At 36.4% G+C, this 18,968-nt stretch overlaps 1 protein-coding gene across 2 annotated transcripts; it reads right to left on the bottom strand.

Moving 5' to 3' along the window:
* Window positions 1-5,897: 5,897 nt before the first annotated feature.
* LOC145001891 (E3 ubiquitin-protein ligase RSL1-like) lies at window positions 5,898-8,345 on the bottom strand. Of its 2 annotated transcripts, none has more exons than XM_078961222.1 (3): window positions 7,995-8,345; window positions 6,532-7,340; window positions 5,898-6,013 (listed from the first exon to the last, which is right to left on the bottom strand). In XM_078961222.1, exons 1-2 carry the CDS (start codon window positions 8,317-8,319, stop codon window positions 6,565-6,567), a joined length of 1,101 nt encoding a protein of 366 aa, XP_078817348.1. In that variant the 5' UTR covers window positions 8,320-8,345; the 3' UTR covers window positions 5,898-6,013; window positions 6,532-6,564. The 2 variants fall into 2 exon arrangements, with proteins under 2 accessions (XP_078817348.1, XP_078817349.1); XM_078961223.1 differs by having other exon boundaries at window positions 5,898-6,007.
* Between the last annotated feature and the right edge of the window lie 10,623 nt (window positions 8,346-18,968).

The raw sequence follows: 18,968 nt of genomic DNA, 5'->3' as shown, positions 1-18,968 counted from the left end.
GGGTACCTCCAGAGAGACAGGTTGAGTTTAGGATTGACTTAGGCCCTAGTGCAGCTCCAATAGCCAGGGCACCATATCAGTTGGCTCAACCCGAGATGCAGGAGTTGTCTACGCAGCGACAAGAGCTGCTAGACAAGGGTTTTATCAGGCCGAGCAGTTCGCCATAGGGACCCCCAATCCTGTTTGTGAAGAAGGCGAACGGGTCACATCGAATGTGTATAGAATACCAGGAACTGAGCAAGATAACAGTGAAGAACTGTTACCCACTTTTGAGGATAGTTGGTTTGTTTGATCAGCTTCAGGGAGCATCTTGGTTCTCCATGATTGATCTACGGTCAAGGTATCACCAAATGCGAGTCAGGGATGATGATGTGCATAAGATAGCTTTTAGGACTCACTATGGTCATTAGTAGTTCGTGGTGATGCCGTTTGGGCTCACCAATGCTCCAGCTGCGTTTATCCACCTCATGAACCGAGTATGCAGACCGATGCTAGATTGGTATCTAATAGTCTTCATTGATGACATCTTGGTTTACTCCAAGACTCAGGAGCAGCATGGGAGCACCTGATGGAGGTGTTGGAGATGCTGAGGAGGGAGAGACTTTTTGCGAAGTTCTCCAAGTATGAGTTCTAGTTGTGCGAGGTGTAGTTTCTTGGGAATCTTGTCAACCAGAAGGGTATTATGGTCGATCCGGCCAAGATAAAGGCTGTGATGCAGTGGGAGATTCTGAGGTCTCCAACTGATATTCGGAGGTTCCTAGGTCTAGCGGGATATTACCGAAGATTTATTCAGGACTTCTCCAAGATTGCAGTTCCTTTGATCCCGACTGACAAAGAAGTCTGTGGTTTTCCGTTGGGGTCCTGAGTAGCAGGCATCCTTCGAGACCCTCAGACAACGGTTATGCAAGGCACCGATTCTAACCTCGCCAGAGGGTATTGATGACTTCGTAGTTTACTTTGATGCTTCGATCACATGCATGGGATCGGTTTTGATGCATCAGGGTCATGTGATAGCTTATACTTCGACGCAGTTGAAGCCTCACGAGGGTAACTATCCGATACAAGATTTAGAGTTGGGGTTTGTGTTGTTCACCCTCAAGATTTGGTGGCATTACCTCTTCGGGGTCCGTTGTACCATTTACATATACCACAAGAGTTTGAGGTACCTCATGGTTCAGCTGAATCTGAACATGAGGCATCATTGATGGTTAGATGTGGTGAAGGACTATTATTGTGAGATGTTTTACCACTCAAGCAAGGCCAACGTGGTGGTTGATGCCCTGAGCCGCAAGGCGGTAGCGGGCCCGATTTGAGACATTTGTTTGAGGATGACAGTGATTACCCTATTGCTGGAGCAGATCCGAGAGGCGCAGGTTGAGGGCTTGAAGGAGGAGCACCGTAAGTGCGAGCGGGTCATAGGCCAGGTGGCCTCCTTTGATTACGACAATTGTGGATTGTTGACCGTGCACGGGAGGGTCTGGGTACCGTATTGGGGCGGAGTACAGAAGATATTGATGGATGAGGCCCACAAGTCCAGGTTCTCAATCCATCCTAGGGCGACAAATATGTATAGAGATCTTCGACCACAGGCTTCATGGCAAGATGCAGCTGTTAGACATCCTAGTGTGGAAGTGGGAGGACATTACTATGGATTTCATCACTAAGCTTCTAAGGACCGCACGTAGGGTTGATTCGATATGGGTCATCGTGGATCGGTTGACCAAGAGCATTTACTTTATCCCCATCCAGGAGAGCATATCGATAGTGAAGTTGGTCGAGATTTGTGTGCAAGAGGTAGTGGCGCAACATGGAGTGCCTGTCTCGATAGTGTCAGATCGAGATGTTCGTTTTACTTCTAGCTTTTAGAAGCGGTTCCATGACGAGATGGATACTCGTCTCCACTTTAATACTGCTTTCCACCCCCAAACAGACGGATAGAGCGATAGGACAATTCAGACTCTCGAGGATACGCTTCGTGCATATGTATTGGATTTCGGTGGCAGCTGGGATATATATCTTCTATTAGAGGAATTTTCATATAACAAAAGTTACCACGCCAGCGTAGACCGACCTCCTTTCGCGATGCTCAACGAGAGGAAGTGTAGGAACCCAATCTGTAGGGTTGAGGTCGGTCAGAGGGTCATGGGGAGTATTGAGGTAGTACTCATGACCACAGAGCGGATCCAGCAGGCTCCAGACTGCTCAGAGTCGGCAGAAGAGCTACACCAGCAAGCGGCGTTTAGACTTGGAGTTTCAGGTGGGCGACATGGCCCTCCTGAAGGTGTCACCTTTGAAAGGTTTCATCCGGTTCCAAAAGCAGGTCAAGTTGGGCCCTAGCTATATCGGTACTTTCAGGGTTATAGCTCGAGTAGGCAAGGTGGTGTATCGACTGGATCTTCCAGCAGAGCTCAATCTGATCCATAACACTTTCCATGTTTCTCAGTTGCGGAAGTGCTTAGTGGACGAGTCAGCGGTTGTGCCTTTGGAGGATATGTAGGTTGATGACAGCCTAAACTACATCGGGAGACCAGTGGTTATCCTCGACATGAAGACGAAGGAGCAGAACAACAAGAGAGTGGAGCTGGTGAAGGTGCAGTGGCAGCACCGCAAGGGCTCGGAGTGGACCTGGAAGCCTAAGGAGGAGATAGGGGAGAACTAACCAGAGTTGTTCCCGGATGCAACGGACTTCGAGGATGAAGTCTGATCCAAGTGGGGGTGAATTGTAACGACCGTCATTTGAGGTAATAATTATTAAATATTTCTTAATTTATTTTATTGGGCTAAGTGTATATGGAAGGACTATGGAGTGGACTTTAGCAAGTGGGCCGAGGACTTGGGCCGCCCATAAGTCGTACGCTGGGCATAGCCTTGGTGTACATGAGGCGTAGAGGAGCATTGGATGCGGTGGACGCATGCACGTACACGCAACATACCAAGGAGTATGTGCAGCGTACGTGAGCAGATTCCAAAACCTCTAAAACCCTAATTTTTAGGGTTTAATCCATATAAATACCTCATTATGACAAAAACCCTGGCCTCCTTACCAGCCCCTCACCTCAGAAACCCTAAATATCCTCTCTTACTCCATTCTTGTGTGTGTTTGGCCTTTTGAAGCTTGGTTTGGTGAAGTAGAGCTTGGAAGTAGAGAAGAGAAGTTTGAGAAGAAGAACTTGAGTGTCTTGCGCTCAAGGATTTAGGATTACCTCATCTTTTGGCACTCAAAGGTGGTATAAAGCTTCCAACTTTCCTCATAAAAGCTTAGATCTAGGTTCATGGAGCTTTGGACCGTTTTAGGTCCAACGAATGGATTTTTATGATGCAACTTCGTTTTTAGGCTTTAAGACATTAGGCCTTGGTTTGGGCCAATCTTTGTGCTTAGCAGATGTTGGGTCGAAATGGACCACCAGGAGTCAAATAATGGACCAAGGATACGTTTGGGCTTAGGATGTAAGCCCATTTGAGGAGTTGGGCCCAAGTTAGAAAATTGGGCCATTAATGAGCCTTTAGTGGGCCTTAGGGAGTTTAGAAAGGCTAGAAGGGATTGGGCCTAAGTCATGGCCTAAGTTAGATCAAGGGAGTAAAATAGTCATTTTACCCTTAGAAGGATTCTCAGTTTTTTACTAAGTGTTTATTTTGCTCATGATAGCCGGGGAATCATTGGAGCAGCCATCAGAGATACTCTCGCACGAGTTTTCAGTAGTCAGCTTGAGAGGTGAGTTTTCCTTCAATAAGAACGGGTCAAAGAAAAATAAACGGGACTAGACTAGAGAAAAGAAGAAAAATGACTATGATGCCCTAAAACTAAATTTAACTCAGTGTTCACAACATAGGCATGAAAATGATCTTACCAGTAAATTTATTTTTTTTAAACGATAAACTAACTAATCTAGTCCTAAATAACCACCTATGTCTCCATAGAGATTTGAACCTCTGATCATCTCACTTTATTTAAAGTAGAAGTTGTACACAATCTTCAATATGAAGGAACCTGCCCAACCATATATTTTATTTCAAGGGAATTGTTTATGACTTGAAATCCATGGAGTCAAATACGAGCAATATTTGTATTTGATAAATAATTTTTTTTTACTCTACGTTATATTTTTATTTATTTTGTTACACGGTTTTGGTTATTTTAATTTATTTCCATGTGTTATTTTATATTTATTTTTAGCATTTTATGAAATTCCACATACATATAATAATTGTAATAAATTTAATAATAAAATGAAATCAATTTCATTTATACAACTTTCTTTTTAATTTCTAAATTTCTAAATTGAAGCTCAATTATTTTCTTTTTTTATTTATTTAAACTATTTGTTTAAATTTAAAAGATAAACACGTATTTTAATTTCAATAATTCATTATTTTTCTTATTTTTCTTATAAAATTAAACTTCCTAAAGGTTTAGACCATATTTTTTTTAATAAACCAACAAAATAAGAAAAATTTACAAAGTTAACCGATAACATTAATTACCTTTTGAAAAATAGACAAAAAAAAAAAAAAAAATCATTTTTTTCCGAAACTAACCACTAAGTTCCTAGGTGGCTCGACCCACACTCGAGAAGTTGGCACCTCTAACTGTGAAGTTTCCTTATTATTGGACGGGGAAGTGACCAATTTCCCAACCATGGTCCGACAACAATTAGTAGTTATAAAAGGCAAAATAAAATTAAAAAAACTCATTAAAAAAGTTCCAACATCCCAGTTGGGTGCAAACTTGGCACCTTCAACTGCGATTTCCTTTACATTCCTTGCTATATTCTTGATTTATTTATTTCTTTTTTATTTATGTTTCCAATAAAATATATAGGTTTAACTACACTTTTGTTGCTTTTGACTATGATATCTCACATCTTGGACTATTAATTCGTACAATTACATTAGATTATCTATAAAAATTATGTAAATATTGTTAGATTATCAGCTTTTTCTTTTGAATTTTTGTTTTTTATAAATAAGTTCTGGTGAATATTTCATTGTTCTTGTAACAAAGAGTAGTGTAGATAGTTGAGATGATGTTAGTACTAATCGTAATGATGTGGGTGAGCATTATATTATTGATCCCCAACAAGAAGTTCACAGATGACGATATAGTATTCATCTTAAAAAACATTTGGGAGATTATTCATCTTCAAGCATTTGAGGAGTTGAGAGAATTTTTCTGGATCTAAGAGTGAAAATTAAACTGATTTCCTAAAATTAAGGTTTATATACATCCCGCCCATCGGGAGAAAAATGGGTCACTTCTCAATCCGGTAACTTCCCAGCTGAGGCTCCAACTTCCCAGTGTTGATAATTACCAGGGAAGTTAGTGGCTATTTTGAAAAAAAAATACTAATCTTTAACTATTTTTTTAATAAATAATTAACAAATTTGGCTAAATTTATAAATTTCTTTAAGATAAAATTACAAATTATATCCTTCGAAATAAAAGTATGATAAGTTACCATTATTTATCATTCACATATGAATTCAATAAAATTCGTTGATTGTTTTTACATTCCCGCGCATTGATTGATATTCTACCTTTTTTTTATCCGTTATACATATCTATAAAAAAAAAAAAATAGATAATAGCTATATAAACCAATCAATTTTTTTGTCTCTTTCATTGTTTATATGCCCTTCAAACTACAAAGCTTGATACATACAATAACTCTCGTAAAAAACAAACCATTAAAAAGCATTTTACTAAACTTATTTAGAATCTGAGATACCCAAAAGCTTCCTCCAAAGAGATCAAATCAAACAATTTAAAAATCACATAAAGTATAACCTAGGTTCTTCATAGCTATATATATTATATGCTAATAAGCATTTGTCATTCAGTACTTAATACAATTCAATCCAGTCTCATCTCATATAAAAAATAAAATTCAAAATGAACATGATAAAACCGTCAAATCCAACCTAGTCATCGTTAACAAACACAGTCTAAACCATGCATCACAGATCAGCATCAGCCAAATCCAATCATGTCACATGTAACAAACACAACCTAAACCTAATACATCATTACAGTCGAATCAAATACAATCATGTCTTATGTAACAAACACAATCTAAATATTAATTTAATTAATATCATGGAAAGATATCAGAAAACCCCCTTACATTTTCAACCTTTTACCTATAAATCCATTACAAAATTTTCTTCCACATAAAAACGTCTTCTTTTTTTTCCGTTTTTTAAGCCATTATTTACCTACTAAAATCGGTTAACACAGGTTACAAATACTTACATGGACACAACCCTAACCGATTTTATTAGGTAAATCATGACTTAAATGGGAAAAATCCAAATTATCAGTGTAACGGATTTTAAGATAAAAGACGAAAATGTAAGGGGTTCTCTAAAATTTGCCCTAATATGTTTATTTACAATTTACAAACTATCAAAACTAGATATATATATATATATATATATATATATATATATATATATATATATATATATATATATATATATATATATATATATATATATATATATATTATATGAATGGAGATAATATTTACATACCATATCCACACTAACTTCTATCTTCCTTCATAATCAAGATCTTGATTTGCATCCACCATGACTCGAACTCCACTTTCCCCCACAATTATAACAAAACTCATACTCACATCTACATGTTATATGCAAACACCCCTCACTTTTCTCCACAAAAAACCTACACATTGGACACTTCTTCCATTTCTTCTTTTTAGCAAGTGCAATTGCCATGTCATCATCTCTTTTCCCTTTCCTTTTACTCTTAAGTTTCCCAAACTCCTTACAACTAAACTCAGAATGCCATGGAACCCTACACACTGCACAAAACGCGCGCCTGCAAACCGGACAATCGATATTTGTGATGCTGATGTCATCGTTTATCAGCAAAACAGAACAGTCAGCAAAAGGGCAGTATAGCTTTTGGGATTCAAGAATCATGGATTCACAGAGGTGTTCATCCCATTTGATTAGGGTTTCTTTTGGGATGATTTGTCTCAAGGTGTTGGGATCTAATGTGGATTTGCAGTTTAGTTCTGGGCATGTGATTGTGTTCTTGGATTCGTGGATCTTTGTTGTTGCGTGTTTTCTGGTGCAGGTGTAGCAGAAGGAATGAGAGCATGTTGAGTTTGTGAACATCTGCCATGATTCTTGATTCTCTAAGCAGATTTTGCAGATGATTTCTTTGAATTCTGTGCTCTTCAATAATGAACTTAGGGTTGATCTTGTTTTGTGGGATGAGGTTGATGCTAATAAAGCTTCTTGGATTTGTAAATCTTCTGCGAATTTGGAATCAGGTTCTGGTATGATGTCATCGTTGTCTTCTTGGAAAAGTACTGAAAGATAGGTTTATATGCATCTTCAGACACATTGATAGTCCAAAAACATGATTGATTTTGACAAACAACATTTGAGATTCTATCTATGAAGAGAAGAGGTGGTTAAAAACATCCTTGAAGCAGGGTTTTGACATTTTAATCAACAGATTATCTCTTGATTATCTGTTTTAAAAATTAAAGGCTCTAATAACATGATTAAAGATGAAGATGATTAGCAAGTTAGCTTACCAGTTCATCTCCGCAATTTGTATAGATCACTGAAAGTGCAACAGAGGAGGAGGAGGTGAAGGTACAGTGATAATTAAACATAAAATCCACAAAAACGCCAAAAAGAGTTACGAAATGGACATACGACTCCTAATCATGAACATGAACTAATCGAAACAAATCGCATAAAGACAAAGAACAAAAGGAAATATGATGATACAAGATGATGGAGAAAACGACAATCAAGTTCTTGAATTAGCATGGAGTAATGAGGTTTTTTACTTTTAAAACGGAAATATTTATATCGATAATCATGATTGAGCTGGACAAATCAAATATCAATCAAATCAACTGATTAATGACAAGATTAGAGTTGAAATATACTCGAATAGTTAACGGAAAACATACGTTCATAGTGAAATCAGTGGCGTAACAAACCCTTACCATCGCTTGCAGATTTCCACGAAACTTCGTCGTCATCAGATCTCTGAAACGAGCCTCTAGCCGCGTCTGCAATCTCCGCTGAAACATCATCATACTTTAACTTTCCGATGTTCAATTCCTTCCTGTTTTTGGATGAAATTGAGTAGACAAGAGAGGCGAACATGAGTACAGCTACAGGACCGGCGGCGTACCAAATAGCTCCGGTAGATGGTGAGGGTTTTTGAAGGACGAAGTTTAAGCCGATGAGTTCGTTGAAGCCGGTAAACATGTCGACGACGAAACTATCAACGACGGTGATTGGAAGAGTGAGCAGTAAGACCACCATTCAAAGTGGATTTATCCACGACTTCCTCTAAAAGAACTACATTTTTTATTTTATTTTTATTTTGTTTTTTTTATTATTTCGATAATTCTTTGATTTTTTTAATTAAAATAAATAATTTTCAAAACCGCCAAACTCCCGATAACACAAAAAATATTATTTTTTAAAGGGGCGTCCAAATACTTTATTGACTATACTATTATTATGTCAACCATCACATTTTAATAAACCTTTATAAAACTGAAGATTAAAAAAAAACTAAAAGAATATAATTAGAAGCTACAAGTTGTTAACAGATAATTAAATTTTAATGTATAAATCTTGAGATCCTTAAAAGATTTTATTTAATGTCACATCAAATCAGCATTGTGTTTTTGTAAGTTGCCAACGTGACCTAACATACTCGTTTTAATAAATGTAACATTACATTATCTTATTAAAGTTGTTGCATTTGTTACACCTATGAAACCATTGATGTTTAAGAATGGTACAAGTATTGAGAAAACCACATATATCATGACATGAAAACATAATCCATTTTAATCACAAAGTGTATTGCTATTGTTAACCATTTGTATATGCATCCAAGATATTGTAAATAAAGCTTTAAAAGTTGTACGTTGCTAACTAGATGATTATAGGAAAGTCGGATGATATATCCTAAGTAGAATGAGTAAAGATAATCATCACAGACTAACTACAAGTTGAAAGTGACCTATATGGTGTGCGGTCTTATGGCCTTAATTATAGCCTTTGACTTTCTTGGCTTGACTCATTAAACTTAGTAATAAACATATCATTTTATCATTCCAGCTATACACTTCTAGAGAATACCTTGGGTCGAATTTGCTCAACTTTCTTCAATTCCTTCCAAAGTCCAAACCCTTTGAGAAATTATGTCGTTTGCCATATATTTTTTTTATTTTTTAAACGGTTGGTTAGTAGTCAGATATTAGTATCACCAAGTTAATAAATTCGTCAACGTTCGAATTAAAACCCAAGACCTTCAATCTAGACAAAGTCTCTACGAAGTGGGCTAGTCCCACACACACCATATTATTCCACACATTTCCTTTAAATAGACTTCACCTTATGTTCATGTCAAGGGTTTGTACCAAATTAGAACTTATGATAAACTTCAATGAACGTCTAAAATTTGTACATAATTGTTGTTAATAATGGTAATTATCAACTAGCCAGGGCCGACCTTATGTTGGATTGTGTAAAGGTAGGGCTTAGGACCCCAAATTGTAAGGGACCCCATTTAGTTTTCCCATTCTCCAAAAAATATTACACCTGCGATTCTTTCTACTACAATCACGCCACGACGATTAAACTTCCCTTCTTTTCTCCATACTCGGACTCGATTCTAGGCCTTCTGCCCTTCTTCTCCGATCGATTCTTCCACTGCTCCACAGTCGATTGAATCGTTGGCTCATTGCTGACCTGTTGGCTGTTGTTCTCGGCTTCTCGTCTCTCGTGTTTCTCCATTGCTCAAGCCTCGAAGTCAAAACTCTAAAATCAAAATCAGGTAATCAGGCAATCAACTATTTTGTTGTCATTGAATTTGAAACTATATTGTAACATCCCAAAATACGACCCAAATTTTTTTTGTTTAATCATTGCTAAAATCATAAGATCAATACCATAGAATAAAACCCATACATCAATGTATCAAAACCATAACAAAGTATCACAAGAAAATTGTATCAAGACTGTATCAAATCATGTCAATGAAAAGCTAATAAACTCCCAGGACAAAAACTGAAGTCGTGGTGTGTGCGATGCCATCATCCCGAGCTCTTCCTTTTACTTGCGGAAGTACCTGAAACCAAAACTGAAACTGTAAGCACGAAGCTTAGTGAGCTCCCCCAAACTACCACATGCCATACAATAACATATAAACACATATTGGGCCTTGCCCACTGCATCGAACCAAAGTCCGGAAACTGCATCGGACCATAGTCTGGAACTAACTAGGGCCTTGCCCACTGCATCGGACCGAAGCCCGGAACTAACTGGGACCTTGTCCCCTGCATCGGACCGAAGTCCAAAAACTGACTGAGCATAACATGTCATAGCATAAACATATCAATTAAGATAAGCACATATACTGCATACTGCATCGGACCGAAGTCCGGAATACATAATACAAAACATACTTGAATCACAAAGACATCAAGCAATCTAACTACTCCATCGGACCGAGGTCCGGAACTACTGCTAACTAACGGACCGATATTGTGGCCGTAGACCCGTTCCTACTGGAAGGAAACTCACCTCGTAGTCTAGCTGCTGAATGAACTGCTCTGGAATTTGTCTGCTGCTGCTCCGGTTTCACCCCGGCTACAATTTTCATAAGTACACTCAATCAAATATTGATAACTATACTGAAGGTAAAATGACTATTTTACCCCTGATCAAAGTCAACCTCTTGGTCAAAGTCAACATACAGTCGATTTGGGCCACCAACTCGTCGAGTCCCTACTCTCAATTCTCAATTCTGCTCGCTACTACTCGTCGAGTTTGGCATAAACTCGACGAGTTCCTCTTTGATTCAAACACTTAGTCAATCTGCATCCGAATCGCCGAGTTGTATGAACAACTCGTCAAGTTCTCCTTCATCATATGAACACTCCTACTGGGACTCGTCGAGTTGTATGAACAACTCGTCGAGTCTGTTCTTGAGATATGAAGATTGCCTTGGACTCGCTGAGTCAGGACATTGACTCGTCGAGTCCCTCCATGGATGAGTCCGATCTCCGACTTACTGAGCCCCCCTAAAACTCAATGGTTCCACTCAGCATAATACATAGAAGGGGAAAACTCGAGGACTCGCGACCCGACTCGCCGAGTCCGAAGAACGACTCACCGAGTCGCATGCATTCAATCACTATATACTCGATTATGCTTGAACCCAGTGCATTCCATCTATAGATCTGGGTTCTTAGGGCTCGATTAACACGTAAGTTTCCAACTTTACGTGTAGATAAACCCCAATGACAAATTTAAGGCTCAAAACACACTAAATAGTATATCTAGGGCTTTCATGCAATATGGCTCCATAAAGGTAGTAGATTTGGGCTTTTGAAGCTCAAACCTAGCTAAATTCAAAGGCCATTCCACTCAATATGATCTCTATATTATAATCAAGCTAGGAAATGGGTAAAGATGGCTTAAATGGGGTTTTCTAGAGAAAATCATCATGGCAACAGAAAGGATCCGAAATATACCTTGATAGACTCTGGATTGAGTTCTAGATCCTTGCTCTTTTCTTTCTCCTTGGTCCTTCCTTCCTTCTCTTCTTCAAACTTCAAGGAAAAGCATACAAATACTCAAATAACAAAGGGGAGGGTTAGGGTTTGATAAAGGGTGCTCTGAGAGTGAAGGGGGCGAGCTTGGGGCGCATAAGGGGGGTTTAAATAGGGTGCAAACCCTTGAAGTTAGGGTTTCATCCAAACAAGCGGACTCGCCGAGTCCAGGATATGGACTCGTCGAATCGCCAACTCAAACGTGCTCGATATCTCGCCTCTACTCGGCGATTCGGGCCTGCAACTCACCGACTTCCAGCTAAAAATGCAAAAATACTTAGGTTAAAATAGATATCAGGGACTAGGTGTTACAACTCTCCCCCAATTATTTTAGACTTCGTCCTCGAAGTCTGTCGTTGCAGTATCTGGAAACAACTCTGGGTAGTGCTCCCTCATCTCCTCCTCGGCTTCCCAAGTCCACTTAGACCCTTTTCGATGCTGCCACTGCACCTTTATCAACTGAAACACCTTGTTCCTCAAGGTCTTCGTCTTTCGATCCAAAACCGTAACTGGTCTCTCAATATAATTCAAGCTGCTATCAACCTGAATATCCTCCAAGGGTACAACTGCTGACTCATCTACCAAACACTTCCTCAACTGGGAAACATGGAAAGTGTTGTGGATTTGGCTAGGCTATGCTGGAAGATCCAACCGATAAGCGACCCAACCCACCCGGGCCAAAACTCTGAAAGGACCGATGAACCTGGGGCCCAGCTTGCCCCTCTTTCGAAAGCTGATGACACCCTTCCAGGGTGATACCTTTAGGAGGACCATGTCGCCTACCTGAAACTCCAAATCTGATCGCCTCCTGTCGGCGTAACTCTTCTGCCGACTCTGCGCAGTCTGCAGTCTACTACGAACCTGCTGGATCAACTCTGTCGTCTTGAGCACCACTTCGGTGCTCCCAATGACACGCTGACCGACCTTGCCCTAACAAATCGGGGTCCTTCACTTCCTCCCGTAGAGCATCTCGATAGGAGAGCGGTCAATACTCGCATGATAACTGTTGTTATACGAAAATTCCACTAACGGGAGATACGTATCCCAACTGCCATCGAAATCTAGGACACATGCCCGGAGCATGTCCTCAAGAGTCTGAATCGTCCTCTCGCTCTGCCCATCCGTCTGAGGGTGGAAAGCGTTGCTAAAATGGAGACGAGTACCCATCTCGTCATGAAACCGCTTCCAGAATCTGGAAGTAAAACAGACATCTTGATCTGACACCACTGAAACCGCTTCCCAAAAGATCAATATTTAAGAAGCTTTTAATACATCTCTTTATATGCAAAAAATACCAAATGGAGAAAAATATGAACGAATATGGTTGGTTTATTCCATAGATGTAGATAAAGTTTTTTGTTTTTGTTGTAAATTATTTAATGTGAATACATCTACATGTTCATTAGCACATAAATGTAACAATGATTGGAATAATATTTCTAGTAACTAAAAAGACATGAAGCAAGTAATGGACACATTATTAATATGAGGTCATGGATTAACTTAGAAAATATATTAACAAATAATAAAACAACTGACAAACAAATCCAAGAACAAATAAATAAAGAAAAAGAACATTGGAAAAATATGTTAATAAGAATCTTTGATGTAGTAAAAACTTTAGGAAAAAATAATTTAGCATTTCATGAAACAAATAAAAAAATTTATGAAGAAAATAATGGTAATTTTTAACTATAATTGAAATGATTGAAAAATTTGATCTTATTATGAAAGAACATGTTAGGTGAATTAATGACAAAGAAATTCATAATCATTATCTTGGACATAATATGCAAAACGAACTTATTAGTTTATTAAGAGAAGAAGATAAAACTAAAATTATTAAAAAAAAAAAGTAAAAGAGACTAAATACTTTTCAATAATACTTTATTGTACTCCTGATACTAGTCATAAGGAACAAATGTCAATTGTAACGTCCGTAGATTAGGACTGATCAATTTAGAGACGATAAGCGTCAAAAATGAATTTTTGATGAAAGATTATTTAGATTGAATAATCTTAACTAAGTCATAGTATATGTTACAATGATTTCGTACATATAAAGAACGCCGAAATCCGAGTTATAACAAAGGAGTTATAACCTGTCGAAGTTTCGTGACAGAACCGGCACGATGTTGAATGACAAAAAATATGAATTTAAGATAGAGAGATATCTAGCCTTAATAATCTAAAAGAAAGTCTTAGAATATGTTAAACCGAGAGCGTGCACAAAAAGAACGCCCAAATCTGACTTCGTATGAGAAAGTTATGATTTTTCGAAGTTTCAACTTAGCAGTATGCAGCCCGAATACTCGATTTGAGATCGAATGGTTTTTAGCCAAAACAATCTAAACGAGAATAGAAGGTCTCGTCGATAGTAGTCCAACGGTAAAAAGACAGACGAAAACGGACGTCGGATGAAGAAGTTATGAATTTATAACGGAATTTTCTTGTCCTGGCCTACTAAAAATAATATAATAAAAATAAAATCAAAATTAGCAGACGGAGTCTAAATAAAAGTTATAGATCATAATCTCACTTACGCGTGGATATAAAGAACGTCGAAAACGGAGCTTGTATGCGAAAGTTATGAATTTTTGAAGATCGTGGCACGCATACCAAAACTTATCCGTTGCGTACATCCAGCGTAAGGCTTAGTACGCCCAGCGTACCAAGATTTACGCCTAGCTTAATCCCAGATTCAGCACCCTATAAATAGAATGCAAGGGCAGCCGATTCCTTTGCTTATTTTCTTTTCTCTCTCTCCTGTTTGCCACGATTTTCGTACAAGAAATATCCTAAAGCCCTAGTATCATTCCTGAGCCCCGAAGCAAGTCCTGAAGCCCCGAAGATCCCGAGAAGTGAAATTTCCAAGCCGAAGCTCTACCCGCGAGAAGCCCGGTTTTTGTGAAGATCTTCCAGATCTACCCAAGAATACTACTTCTACAAGTCGTAGTGTTGTCCGATCATCTTCTGATCAAGTGAGTGTATAGTCACTTTCATCTTACACATAGATATGAAGTATTTTATAAAATACGTGCTATATGCATATATATTGTTGTTTATACGCGTGAGTGTATATTTACTTTCTTCTAACAAATAAATATAAATTATTAGCTATGAAATACGTGCTATGTGTTATATATTATTTGTCTATTTGAGATGGCACAAGAGTGTAAGTTGGTGGACTTGACGAGAGATTTTGGATTATAGATCAGTGATTATAAATGACTGTTGTAAGGTCTATTTTATATTGTTTATGCTTTTGATCTGTATCAGAACATGACATCCCGATGTTTTATTATTTAATAAAAATATATTCTTTTTGAGAAATATTTTGATAAATGGTTATCATATTTTGTTTTTGGGACAAATTCTGCAACTGTTTTCTTTAAAAGATAACTCTGATTTTAAAACATAGCATAAACAAACCGGTCTTTTCTGGCCATGAAATTGGGGATGTCACATTAATTATTTTACGATGTTTAGATCTTTCAATAACTCCAATAGAAGTTAAAGAATACTTTCTAGGATTTTTAATTGTAGATAATACAACCGGTAAAGGCTTATATGATGCTATAGTTGATGAAATTAAAAATATAAGACTAGATATAAATGATGTTAGGGGTCAAGGTTACGACAATGGTTCAAATATGAAAAGAAAATGTCAAAGTGTACAGAAATGATTGTTAGATATTAAACGTAGAGCATTTTACACTCCTTATGGTTATCATAGCTTAAATTTAGTAATTTGTGATATGGTTAATTCGTGTGATAAAGCTAGTGACTTTTTTGGAGTTATACAACATATGTATTCGATATTTGCTTCAACAACTCAAATGTGGAAAATATTACAAGATAATATATCAAACCTAACACTTAAATCATTACCACAACCTCGTTGGGAAAGTAGGGTAGAAAAATGTAAAAGCAATTAGATTTCAAGCACCACAATTAAGAAAAACACTTTTACAATTATCCAAAAATTATGGAGATCCAAAAATTAAAAGTGAGGCTAAATGTTTAGATACATATGAACTTGAAAACTATGATTTTTTTTTATTAGGAATTATTATTTGGTATGATATTTTGTTTACTATTAACACTGTTAGTAAAAGTTTGTGATCAAATGATATGTGTATCGATGATGCTATAGATCAACTAAATGGATTTTTGTGTTTCTGTGAAGAATATAAAGAAAACGGATTTGAAAAAGCTTTAGATTATGCAAAAGAATTGGCTTTAGAAATGAAAGTAAAACCTGAATTTCGTGAAAAACGTATTATTCAAAGAAATAGATGATATGATAAAAATGTTGCTAATGAAACTATTAAAACTCATCTACATTTATTTAAAACTAATTACTTTTTATATATAGTGGATAAAGACATTACTTCACTTAAAAGTAGATTTGAGCAATTTAACGAGTTCACAAAAAAAAAATGGTTTTCTATTTAGTATAGAAAAATTAAAATCATTTGATGAAAGTACTTTAAAAAAACATTGTTTAAATCTTGAAAAATCTTTAAAGCATGATGATAGCTTAGATATTGATGGTTTAGATTTATTTCATGAACTAAAACTTTTAAGACATATTGTACATTTAGAACGTGATAAAATTATTAATATACTTAATTACAATAAAAAGTTTAGTTCTTTTCCAAATGCATATGTTGCCTATATGATTATGTTAACTATTTCTATAACCTTTGCCTCTGCAGAAAAAAGTTTTTCTAAATTAAAACTGTTAAAAAATATTTAAGATCTACAATATCACAAGAAAGATTAATTGTATTAGCTATTTTGTCAATTGAAAATAGTTAGTAAAAGAAATTGATTATGAAAATTTCATTAAAGAATTTGCATCTAAAAGGCTAGAAAAATTAAGTTTATGTCCTAAAATATATTCACGACAAACATATACATAAAAAAAAATTAACTCAACCATTTATAAACTTTTTAGTTTATTATTGTCGGTCCCAAGCCCAGATAAATGAGGAAAGTTTATAACATTAAGTGTCAAAGGGCCCCAAATTTTTGGTTCGCTTATAGCCCCCAAACTCGTTGAGTCGGCCATGCGACTAGCATAGATACAATTTCATGTAACATTAAATTAAATATTTTGTTATATAAATGTAGGTTAGGGTTTGAAGTATATGGTCATCACAATGTTGAAAAGATTAACTATCAGTGATTATGTTATTTAACATTAGTTTGACATATCATTAACTACTAAAAAGATTACATATTAAATGTTTTTAAAATAGTGATCTTGATCTTTAGATTGTAGGATCCTATTATCTCACCTAGATAAATCGATCCCATTCATATTATGATCGTTTTTGGGTTGAATCGAAAAATCACTTGTAAATTCTTAAGCTCATTGTTATACATACATACATACATATATATATATATATATATATATATGTGTGTGTGTGTGTGTGGGGGGGGGGGGGGGGGGGGGGGGGGGCTATTTTGAAAGCAGACAAAATGGGCAGCTGCATAAAGCCCAACATTTTTACGGTCCTATATATATATATATATATATATATATATATATATATATATATATATATTATTTTTTAAGAGCACAATTTTTTTAGCTATTAGGATATGTCATTACGATGTCATTACTCATTAAAATACTACAATTTTACCATGTTTATTGCTATAAACTTTATCGTTGTGTTAAAAAAAACTTTAGTTTATAATTTTTAATTCTTTTAAAATTATGGCCTAAGAGTCTTTTTTCCAGTTCGTCATCGTCATAGGCATTTGAATCATCGGGAGTCCTAAGTAAATGAATAAAATATGAATCCTACAAAACTAATATTAAATTGTTTATTGTTAAATAATATATTAGAGATTACTTTATTGCTTCTATTTATTTTTGAACTAGATAGTTAACTGATTGATGTATTTTTATTTTTAGTGTTTTAACCTGATTTTGGTAAAAGCGAAAAATCACAATTTATAAAAGCGAAAAATGGTCATATATGATCCCGTGTTGTTAACAACCTTGTATATGAAACATCCCTAAATTACGGTCCAAAAATTTCGTTTTAAATCATTATAAAATCATAGAAATCCAATCATCTCATAAAAACATAAGTGGTAATATCTCAAAACATAATGTCAAAACACTGTATCCAAATCACATATCAAAATATCAGAGTAAATCTTCCCAGGCTAAACATTGTGGTGTGTGCAATGCAGTCATCCCGAGCTCTTCCCCTTGCTACCAGAAGTACCTGAAACCAAAACTGAAAACTGTAAGCACGAAACTTAGTGAGTCTCCTCAAACTACCACATACCATACACATAATATATAACATGCAGCTAGGATATACGGGCCTCGCCCACACTCAAGGAGATACGGGCTCCCACCTACACTTGAATGACTATGAGACACGGGCCTCCCCCACAATCAACTACCTATGAGATACGGGCCTCACCCACACTCAGATGGCTATGAGATATGGACCTCGCACACACTCAGCTGACTATGAGATACAAGCCTCGCCCACGCTCCGCTATCTAGAGGATATGGGACCCCGCCTACACCCCGTTATCTAAACATACATACAAGTATCACGCAGACAACAAGTATACAATAATCTAACAATTCATAACATACTTAGATAATACTAAGATACGGCCATGCCTATATGTAACGCCCGGGTTTTCAGGGCTAAGCATTTTTGTCAATGTAATAGTCTAGGTCAACTATTGTAACTCTTTTTGAAGTAATAAATATGAAATATTTGAGTATTATGTGAATTATGTGTGTTTATGTGTTTATTATTTAATTATAAATGTATAATTACTAAAGAATAAAAATGAGCGTCAAAATTAAAGTGTGAGATAATCCCGATATCTCTACATAAAGTTGTAGAATATGTCTCAAGGTTTCCGTACATATAAAGAATGCCGAAATCCGAGCTATAACGAAGAAGTTATGGCCCGCCGAAGTTTTACGACAAAACCGGCACGATACCGGGAGACGTAAATAGTGAATTTACGATAGAAGACTTTTTAGCCTTAGCAATCTAAACAAAAGTCGTAGAATATGTTAAACTAAGAACATCGATAAAAAGAACGCCCAAATCTGACTTCGTATGAAGAAGTTATGATTTTTCTAAGATTCGGCTTAGCAGTGCACGGCCTGAAACTCGAATTTTAGTTCGAGCGGTTTTTGGCTTACGCAACATAAATGAGAGTTGAAGATCTCATTAATAGGAAATCAACGGTAAAAAGACAGATAAAAACAGAATCCGTATGTAGAAGTTATTAATTTTACGTAGACGTTTAACAGTATAATCTCCTTGTACTGTTAAA

Source organism: Lactuca saligna, chromosome 6 (assembly GCF_052625555.1).
Source record: "Lactuca saligna cultivar CGN05327 chromosome 6, ASM5262555v1, whole genome shotgun sequence".
In the NCBI taxonomy this organism is placed as follows: Eukaryota; Viridiplantae; Streptophyta; class Magnoliopsida; order Asterales; family Asteraceae; genus Lactuca; species Lactuca saligna.
This window is presented reverse-complemented; position numbering and strand designations above follow the sequence as displayed.